General features: G+C 34.8%; 1 protein-coding gene across 2 annotated transcripts; it reads left to right on the forward strand.

The window, feature by feature from the left end:
- The first annotated feature begins 3,682 nt into the window (after positions 1-3,682).
- LOC145086047 (homeobox-leucine zipper protein ATHB-15-like) lies at positions 3,683-10,090 on the forward strand. Of its 2 annotated transcripts, none has more exons than XM_079023764.1 (17): positions 3,683-4,694; positions 4,788-4,947; positions 5,034-5,134; positions 5,269-5,359; positions 5,493-5,588; positions 5,666-5,779; positions 5,891-5,974; positions 6,096-6,251; positions 7,229-7,303; positions 7,376-7,675; positions 7,765-7,950; positions 8,079-8,159; positions 8,670-8,804; positions 8,872-9,203; positions 9,303-9,408; positions 9,555-9,704; positions 9,788-10,090. In XM_079023764.1, exons 1-17 carry the CDS (start codon positions 4,483-4,485, stop codon positions 9,932-9,934), a joined length of 2,526 nt encoding a protein of 841 aa, XP_078879890.1. In that variant the 5' UTR covers positions 3,683-4,482; the 3' UTR covers positions 9,935-10,090. The 2 variants fall into 2 exon arrangements, with proteins under 2 accessions (XP_078879890.1, XP_078879900.1); XM_079023774.1 differs by having other exon boundaries at positions 3,686-4,694; positions 8,887-9,203.
- The last annotated feature ends 822 nt before the right edge of the window (positions 10,091-10,912 follow it).

Consider the following 10,912-nt stretch of genomic DNA (forward strand, 5'->3'; position numbering starts at 1 on the left):
CCTGGGATGCTGGCTGACATACCCCCAAGCTGTCAACATCAAACAAAACCCAATTAACCATTTGGGCTTATAATGCATAACTCTAAAATCCCCGCTTAGGGTAAAAAGGACCATTTTACTCCTAACCTAGCTTGGTCCAAGATTAAGGCCCAAACTTACACTCTGAAGGCCCAATAGACAGATAATCAACCAAGGCCCAACTATGGCCCAATTTTCCAAATTGGACCCAAACTTCTATATGGTTTTACCTTAAGGCCCAACCATTTATTCTAGTCCAACGCTTGGCATTCTGATGGTCCAATATTTCACATTCTTCAAAGCCCAATTATGGCCTAATTTTCCAAATTGGGCCCAAATCGTCCCAACGGGCCTTATCCTAAAGGCCAATCTAAATATTCCAGTCCATATGCTTGTTCTTGGATGACCCATTAATAGTCCAATAACCAAAGCCCAATAAAAGGCCCAAACCCAAGGCCCAAGCAAATTTAGGGTTTTCTAAACCTTAATTAGGGTTTCCAACCCAATCATGTTCCAAATTAATCCATTTGCTAAATTTTTAGATTAATTAATTATTAATTAAGTTGGGCACCACCCACTACCACCTCAGGTAGTGGTGGTCAATGGCGGCTCACGGTGACGGCCATCACCTCACGATGGTGGTTATGATTCTAAACTAAAACATGATCAAATATCCAAAATAGCAATCTAATCATACAAATGCACACCGCCACCTAACACGCCGGCTGGTGGCGGTAGCCACCACCTCACGGTGGTGGTGGTGGGTTTTCTTCGGGTTTTCCGTCCAAATAATAATTATACATCATAATATCCCAAATAACATACACATATACTCATGCACAACCACCTTTGTGGTGGTCGTCGGTGGTCTTTACCGATCGGAAAACGGGTGTGAAGGGGCGGTGGCGGCTGGAGGGAGGGAGGCATAAGGATGGCGGCTAGAGAAAAGATTAGGGTTAGGGTTACATGGGGTGTGTCCATCCGATGGGTATAGAAGGCATCAGATCTTAAATCTCGTCTCCATGCAAACTTATATAAAAAATGGCAGAACCGGTCCCTCCCATTCACAATCTCTTCAAACATAGTCCATAACTTACCATTTAAACCCTGCCCTTAGAATTTCCTTTCAAATCAAGTCTGAAATTTACCTAACAACCCTCAGTTTTTAAAATCCTTTCATGATAAGTCCAATACTTACCAATCACCCCCCTGAATTCTAAAAATCTTTACAAAATAAATCCCAAGATCACACTTTAACCCCCGAATAATCGAAATTATAACATTTGACCCCCCAAAACTAACTCCTTGCTACACTATTCCACATTTAGGGCTACTATTCATTTATTAATTTGTCTATTTATTTATTTAATAAACGGGGTGTTACATTTTGGCTATCATTAACAAATCAGGAATCAAGAATGTTATTTGGAGTCCTAAAAGGACAAAAGAGATAATATTGTTAGTATGGAAGAAATCAATGAAAGATTTACATTGATGGCCATTTCCTTACAAATAGAGACGTTTTCGTTTAGCAGTCGATGTTCTTGCTCTTAATTAGTAAATGTATTAACTTGTAAAAGTACTAAGTAATACACCTAAGTGGATTTGATAATAAGCATAGAGTATATTGCAGTTAACTTGATTACAAAGACATGCTATGTGACTAAAAGGAATTCAAAAGTAGCCTCAGTGTGTGTATTCAATCATTGATGATTCTTTTGAAGTTTCTTATGACTATGAGGTGAAGTTATCAACTTTAATATTTATAAAGATATGAGATATCGTAATGACGTTTCATTTCTTAATTTTATTGATGTTATTGAACCTTTAACTGACAAGTGCTTAAAATTACTAACCACGATTTGCTAAAATTAACAGTCTGCAAAATATTAATGTATATACAACCAATAAGTTATCTGAAAAACTTAATGTTGATAAGGAATCGTAGAAATCGCAGCTCACATGGATCTGTGAAAAAAGGCCAAATTCTATAATTACCAGATTCTAATTCGAAACCTTTTCCTTATGTAGAGCAAGCACCAAACATTAAACTAAAAAATGCTGCTAGAACACCTGGAAATACAAAAATATACATACCTCGGAGAAAACGAAACACCGTAAGTCATCATCCCGGACAAGCTGTTAGAAAAACAACTATATAGATTATGATTTTGAAGAAATACAAAAACATGATCGGGTGGACCATTGATTACATAAAAGTGATTAATCCATCACTATGCTGCATAAAATTCAGATGAAAGAATATTTTAATCCCTCCGAAAGGCCCAACGCAATCTGAATATGCTAATGACTGAAGTGGTAAAAAAGGAGATAATGAAGCTGTTAAATGTTGGAATAATATATCCCATGTCAGAAATCAAATGGGTCAGCCTAGTTTAAGTCGTACCGAAAAAGATGTTGGAATAACAATAGTCGAAAACAAGGAAGTAGAATTAGTTCGATGCAAATTTAGAATGGATGGCGTGTCTGCATCACTTACAAAAAATTAAATGCAACCACCAAAAAAGATCACTTTTCGCTCCCATTCAATGATCATATATTGGAAAGACTAGCTGAAAATCTCATTACTGTTGTTTGGTTGATTTTTCCGTATCCCATGAAATTTTAGTTGCAATAGAAGATCAAGAAAAATACAACTTTCACCCACCCCTTTGGAACATTCGCATACTGATTCGTACCATTCAGATTTTGCAACGTACTAACCACCTAAAGGTGGATGGTAAATATTTTTTAAATATGTTGAAAATGCCGTACATATTTTTTATGGACGATTTTTACCATCTATGAGGACTCCATATTTGTCTGAAAACTGTATAAATTTCTTCAAAGATGCATTGAAACTGATTTGGTCTTAAACTTCAAAAATGTGATTTTATGGTTGACTAATGATTAACTTTCGGTCACGTTGATTCAAAAAGAGGTTTAAAAGTCGACATTACAAAACTCGATATTATAAAAAGCTTACCGTACCTGGACAAGTGTCGGGGAAATGCTTTATTTTCTTGGCCATATAGGTTTATATATGAGATTCATAAAAGATTTTTCGAAGATTAATGTACCTATACGTAATTGTTGCAGAAAGATGCATAACTCGACTTTAATGAAAACTATAAAAAAGCTTTCAACAAGTTGAAAATTCAGCTCACTTCCGCTCCGATTATTCATCCACCGAATTGGGATCTGCTTTTCAAGATTATATATGATGCAAACAACACTGCCGTCGGGACTGTTTTGGGACAAAAAAGACCGAGTACTTGAGATGGTGTCCATACTAAAATATTTAAATTGTAAAAAAAACATAATAAAAAGAAAAAGAAAAAATAGGTGTATTATGATCATTTAGAAACATTTAACAAAAGAGAGTAAATTATAACTATAAGAGCCAAAGGAACACATGTACAACTTTTTAAAACCAAATAGCCAAGCTATGTCAAAAATTGAAAATTAGATCAAAAATATAGATGGGTATAAACAACAGGGACCAAAAAAGTAACTTACACTAAATAAAAGCTTTGAGTTTAAACTGAATATAATATTAATAAAAGACAGATAAAAAGGTTTCAAAAATTAAAAAGAAAAACACAAAAAGAGGTAGAATCAAGGCCGCATGCAAAATTATCATCATGATGTCTTCTTTGTCCCACGGAACCTCTGCCCTCCCTCTCTTTCTCCCGTTTTCATGAACCTATTTCTGATCTTCATCTTTTCCCCCTTCTTTCTTCCTACATTTACATCATCTGCCATCCACCTTAATTGCTTTTTCACTACCCAAATGGCAAGTTTGTAATTAATGGATAATTCTTGGGCTATCTACAATAGGGATGGAGGGAAGCATGGGAGGTGGGGTGGGTGGTATGGCAAAAGACGCAAAGAGATTCAAAAAATATATTCTTGAAATCAAGATTGATACAGTAGATGGACAACAGCTAAAGCAGCCAGACAGCAAATGAGGTAACAACAAATCCAAACAGTCTATCTTTTTAGTTTACCCCACTTCACTTTCCTCTTTTCAGACTAGGGTTTCTTAAAAACTCCTGAAAATTCCCTTTCAAAGAATCTCTTTCCCCAAAGATCTTCCATTTACTCCCATACCCTCATCATTTTTGCCGTAGAAAATGAAATCTTCACGTGTTCATATGCTTAGCAAGTAAAATATTCAAGAAATCAACATGTTTCAGAGGTTAGGGACGATTAGAGCTAGCTAGAGAGCGATGCAGATCGTTGTGTGTTTAGTCTGTTCTTTCGGGTTTGAAAGCATCAGAATCAAAAGCTCAGAAAAGGGTGTGATTGCGAAGAAAAAGAAGAAGGGTTAAGCGAAGTACTTTTTATTGATCCTGTGAACGTAGTCCATAACAACGAAAGGGTTTTAAGTTATTATTTTGACTTGTTCTAAGTGAAAAAAACTTGCGATTTTTGTTTAGTTGAAATTATCAAGTGCGAGTGATGATGTCGATGTCCTGCAAGGATGGTAATGGAGCGATGATGGATAACGGAAAATATGTTCGCTACACACCGGAGCAGGTTGAAGCACTTGAACGACTCTACCATGAATGTCCAAAACCGAGTTCACTTCGTCGTCAGCAACTCATTCGTGAATGCCCGATTCTCTCTAACATCGAACCCAAACAAATCAAAGTTTGGTTCCAGAATCGAAGGTAAACGCTACACATTCACAATCTAGAAAATTGCACCACTTTCGTTTCTTGGTGCCTTTTTGCTGTAATGATTTGTGGGTTTTCGTGTTTTAGATGTAGGGAAAAACAGAGGAAAGAAGCTTCACGCCTTCAAACTGTGAATCGAAAGCTGTCTGCCATGAACAAGCTTTTAATGGAAGAGAATGATAGATTGCAGAAACAAGTGTCACACCTTGTGTATGAGAATGGCTGCTTCCGTCAGCACACTCAAAATGTTAGAACTTTATATTTTACTTTTTGTTCCTTGTTTTTGTTGTTATTGTGAATAATTTATAATGCGTTGGATTTTGATATTTGCAGACTACACTTGCTACTAAAGACACTAGTTGTGAATCGGTCGTGACTAATGGTCAACACCGATTGACCCCCAAGCACCCACCACGGGATGCTAGTCCTGCAGGGTGAGTTTTGATAAATTTCATGGTTTATATATATATATATATATATATATATATATATATTTATTTATTTATTTATTATTTAATGAATCATTAATTTGAAATGTTTTTGATGTTAATTTATTTATGTTATGCAGACTTTTGTCTATTGCAGAAGAAACTTTAACAGAGTTTCTTTCGAAGGCAACTGGAACCGCAATTGAGTGGGTCCAGATGCCCGGAATGAAGGTACCCATAGTTACAAACATTAAAATGTCAATAAGCCTCTGTTTATATATATATATATATATATATATATATATATATATTATTGATTTATAATCAATTTATGTTAGTGATTTTTCTGCTACTATTGATATAGCCTGGTCCGGATTCCATTGGAATCGTTGCTATTTCTCATGGTTGCACTGGCGTGGCAGCACGAGCGTGTGGCTTGGTTGCTCTCGAGCCATCAAGGGTTAGTTAAGTCATTTTGTAATTTGTTTTCATTGACCAAAAATGTGACAATTTTGACTTTTGTAATTGTGTGTTAAGGTTGTGGAAATCCTCAAGGATCGCCCCTCTTGGTATCGTGATTGCCGAGCTGTTGATACTCTCAATGTGCTACCAACTGCTAATGGTGGAACCATCGAGCTTTTGTACATGCAGGTAACACTTTTTTTTACTGGTCATTTTGTTTAATTATCCCAAAAAAATCATGTTTTTTTTATACAATTTAGTGTCAATTTTATAATTATCCTAATTGATGTTTGTTTCTAGCTTTATGCTCCTACAACTTTGGCTACGGCTCGTGACTTCTTGTTGTTGCGCTATACTTCTGTTACAGAAGATGGCAGTTTAGTGGTGCGTGATCAATTTTAATTTATTGTTTGTTTAATTTCGTGTTATTTTTTTATACTCATATTGTGAGGATTTATTTGGTATATATATATATATATATATATGTGTGTGTGTGTGTGTTTAGATTTGTGAAAGATCGCTAAATAACACGCAAAATGGTCCGAGCATACCGTCAGTCCCAAATTTTGTGCGAGCCGAAATGCTGGCTAGCGGGTACCTCATTAGACCATGTGAAGGTGGTGGTTCCATCATTCACATCGTTGATCATATGAATTTAGAGGTAAATATAATTGCAAAAATATAGCAATGTATTTTCTATATTTTTTAATTATAGCATTGCACCATGAAAAATCTACACAATAATGGCAATGGGTTACCCAATGCTAGAATGGGTATACTTTTTAAAGTACAACACCCTTGTTAAAGCTAATTTAATGTTGTAAAAAATTAGATAAAAATATAATACTGTAATAAAAAGTAAGTACATTACCTTTTCCTACATTTAGTTCATGTTATTTTGAATATACAATTGTTATTTTAACTAAATGTATTTATAATTATTGTGCATTACAATTGTGAGTGTGTGTGTTTTTTTTTTGGTTTACTATCAATCGATGTTGACAATACTTCACTTTTGTTTGAAAATCTCTTTTTCCTATGTGTTTTTTTTTTCTTTAATTAAAGTATTTAATCCACACAACATGTAATTTAAAAAGTAAAAGAAATCATTCAACAAAAAATATTAAATGATAATTGTAATGTTAAATTATGTAACTAATTAGTTAATTTATTTGTAATATCACGTTTAAAATGGTTAGTTATAGCATGGGCTAACTGCATGAAAATAAAAATAATGAAAATATTTGGTTAACAATTACATTTTTAAAATACATGAGCTAAATGCAATAAAAAGTAATGTGTGTGTGTGTGTGTGTTTTTTTTTTTTTTTTTTTTTTTTTTTTTTTTTTGTATTATAGCATTGTGCTTCTATTTTTTCTTAATCCTGTCATTTTATTTTTTAGTTACTTTCTATTTGAGTATTGTACTTTGAAAAACCTACCTATTATAGCTAATCGGGCGAACAGTTTAGAAGGTATTGATTTACTTATTTCCATATAAGTTGGTAGATTTTTCAAAGTACAATGCTCTAATAAAAAACAAATTTAACGCACAATGCTTTAATATATTTTTTCCTCCGAAAGTACAATGCTATTCTTGCATTTAACCAAAACTTGTATCATTGTTTTTGCTATGTAGGCATGGAGTGTGCCCGAAGTCTTGCGTCCATTATACGAATCTTCAACCGTGCTTGCTCAAAAAACAACAATGATGGTAAACAACACCAAACACATTAAATTTTTTAATAATACAATTTCAAGAAATTAAAATTTAGTGCTTGAATAGGCATTACGCCAGCTAAGGCAAATATCTCTTGAAGTTTCACAATCGGGTGCCTCTAACTGGGGCAGGCGACCCGCAGCATTAAGGGCACTTAGCCAGAGGTTAAGCAGAGGTTTCAATGAAGCTCTAAACGGGTTTACAGATGAAGGCTGGTCATTAATTGCTAATGATGGGGTCGATGATGTCACCATTCAAGTCAATTCTTCACCTGAAAAACTTATGGGATTAAATCTACCTTTTGCAAACAGATACCCACCCGTTACAAATTCCGTCTTGTGCGCAAAAGCATCAATGCTTTTACAGGTTAGATACCAACAAATTTGGAGTGGTTGTGGTGTGGTTTGACCGTTTTTTGTTTTATTGATGATAATATTTTTTTTATATGTTTCTAGAATGTTCCACCAGCTCTTCTACTTAGGTTTTTGAGGGAGCACAGATCTGAATGGGCAGATAACAATTTTGATGCTTACTCAGCTGCATCAGTTAAACTCGGTCCGTGTAGCTTTGCTGGGTCCCGGATTGGTAATTTTGGAGGTCAGGTGATTCTTCCACTCGCTCACACGATTGAGCATGAAGAGGTGAGTTGAATTTTGGTTTTATAATTATTAGTTTATGTTTGGTAAATTTTATAATTTTATAATGTTCTGTTGTAGTGTACTGGTGTTTGTTTGATTATTATTTATTAGTCTTTCTTTGTGTTTTGTAGGTGTTGGAGGTTATTAAGATGGAGGGAATTGGGCATTGTCCCGAAGATGCTTTAATGCCTAGAGACATGTTTCTTCTACAAGTAAGTTTTCTATTTTTCTATTTTTTTTCGTTGGGCAAATACAGAAAAACACAACGCATTATCTCACAGTTTTATTGATTTTAGTTACTTGACTATTTTCTGTAGTGATTAAACATTTATACTTTTTTGACCGTTTGAATTTTAAAAGGTCTTTTTTTTTATTTTTTTTTTATTTTGCCTAGAAAAAGGCTGAAATACAAAAAAGCATCTGACATATTTTTAAAATCATTTTTATAATAATACTTCAGTGACTAAATTGATAAAAGGGAAAAAATAGCAATGTGCATTGTTTATTATAGCATTCTACTTTCATATCTTATTATTACAACATCGTAGTAACATCCAAAAATTTACTCAATTTTAGCCATGGTCATTCAAATACAAAGCAATTTGCAATGCTGTAATTTGGTTGAGTCTTTAAAATATAATGTCCTAATATGATTCTTTTTAACAAAAAGTATAATGCCTTAACAATGCGATCTTGTTGTAATTACTTACTATCTATTATAGCTATGCAATGGAATGGATGAGAATGCAGTTGGCATGAGTGCGGAACTCATATTTGCTCCAATAGACGCTTCTTTTGCTGACGATGCGCCTCTTTTACCCTCTGGTTTTCGTATCATTCCTCTCGATCCAATCAAGGTTAGAAGAGTCGATATCGATATCACTTTTTGGTGTTATTTCCATTATTTCTTAAAATAAATTCCAGCTTCAAACTACACAGGACACTTCCACCCCTAATCGTACCCTTGATCTTGCTTCTGCTCTCGAAATCAGAGGATCCGGGTCTAAAATTTCAAATGATCGTAACATTGCTAGTGGCAATTCAAGATCCCTGATGACAATGGCGTTTGAATTCGCATTCGAAAGCCACATGCAAGAAAACGTGGCGGCAATTGCGCGCCAATATGTTCGCGGCATTATATCATCGGTTCAAAGGGTCGCGTCAGCCCTATCTCCTAACACGGGCCCCAATGTTGGGCTTCAGTTTGGCGCCCCTGAAGCACATGTTTTAGCTCGATGGATTTGCCGTAGCTACAGGTGTGTTGTGTGAAAAGTCGATTTTACCCTTTTTTTTTTTTTTTTTTTTTTTACTTGCGGTTGTTTTGGGATTTTATTGTTTTTGAATTTTGTTTGTAGTTGCTATTTGGGTGTGGAGCTGCTTAAATGTGGAGGTGAAGGAAGCGAATACATCCTGAAATCACTCTGGAACCACCCGGATGCCATCATGTGCTGCTCTCTTAAGGTCTGTTTTGTATGGTAGTTGAACAAGAAAATACAAATTATAGCATTTGCTTTTAAATGGCAAAAAAAAAAATAATAATGGTTTAATCGTTAAGAAAATTAATATCGTATCATTAAACCTCATTACTTATAAGAATTCTTGTCCAGGCAATGCCCGTATTCACATTTGCAAACCAAGCGGGACTCGATATGCTCGAGACAACACTAGTTGCACTTCAAGACATCAGTTTGGAAAAAGTTCTTGATGAGCATGGGCGAAAAGGTCTTTTTGCGGAGTTTGCACAGATAATGCAACAGGTTTTTACTTTTTTAGGTGACTAGTGAAAGTACAATGCTAGAGTTGGATATATGTGAGTAAGTTTTTTTGTGTTTGGTGGCAGGGGTTTGCGTGTCTTCAAGGGGGCGTGTGTTCATCAAGCATGGGGAGACCGGTTTCTTATGAGAGAGCGGTGGCATGGAAAGTGTTGAATGAAGAAGAAAATGCTCACTGCATTTGCTTTAGGTTCATTAATTGGTCGTTTATTTAATGTCGTAGGTGTTTTGGTTAAAAACTCTTGACAGTTTGTCAGACTGATGGATTATTGTCTTTTGAAATGTTTTGAAGGTAACTAGTGCTTATGTATCACATTGTACGGATTTTGTGTTTTTATTTGTAGCTATGCTATTTATTTGGGTTTACAAAACTCCTCTTGTTTTGTTCTTGCTTTTTTTTGAAAACTTTGTTTATATAGATATACATGGTTTTTTAAAAGGATGTTGCAAAGCCAACACCTTTCGATAACTGCATTAGTGGCACATGAAGGCGGGTAGTGAAGCTCTCAAAGGACGTTGCAAAGCCAAAACCTTTCGATAAATGCAGTAGCAACTTAGTGTAAATTTGTTGGTAGAAACATTAGTGACGGATAGTACTACCTTACAAAATGAGTTTTATATATATATATATATATATATATATATATATATATATATATATATATATATATATATATATATATATATATATATATATATATATATATATATATATATTTCTAGTAATGCAAATCCTAAATTTATGGAAACTTTGATTATTCTTTCTGGGTCTGCTACTAGTGGCACATGAAGGCGGGTAGTGAAGCTCTCAAAGGAGGTTGCAAAGCCAACACGTTTCGACAACTCCAGTAGCGCCACTTAGCTTCGACAATGGAATGGAATCGCCACTTAGCTTCGACAATGGAATGGAATCGACAAAATATAATACCTTGCTGTTTTGAAGAGCAAAACATTATCTTTTAGATGAAAAAACACAATAACCACAAGTTGATCGGTCGGACAAATGCCTTACTCAACATTAAAGTAAGCAATCAACCTACAAGGAGATACATAAATGTGAATGTTACGACCAATGGTGACACATACGTATCAGTGAATACACTCGAACGTCGTAAAATAGAGCTCTTATGGGTCATACATGTAAATACAAATCTACTAGATATCATAGGATAGGCCTGGCCGAGTGAATGTAA

This window comes from Lactuca serriola, chromosome 1 (assembly GCF_051521515.1).
Source record: "Lactuca serriola cultivar US96UC23 chromosome 1, Lser_US96UC23_V15, whole genome shotgun sequence".
Taxonomy (NCBI): domain Eukaryota; kingdom Viridiplantae; phylum Streptophyta; class Magnoliopsida; order Asterales; family Asteraceae; genus Lactuca; species Lactuca serriola.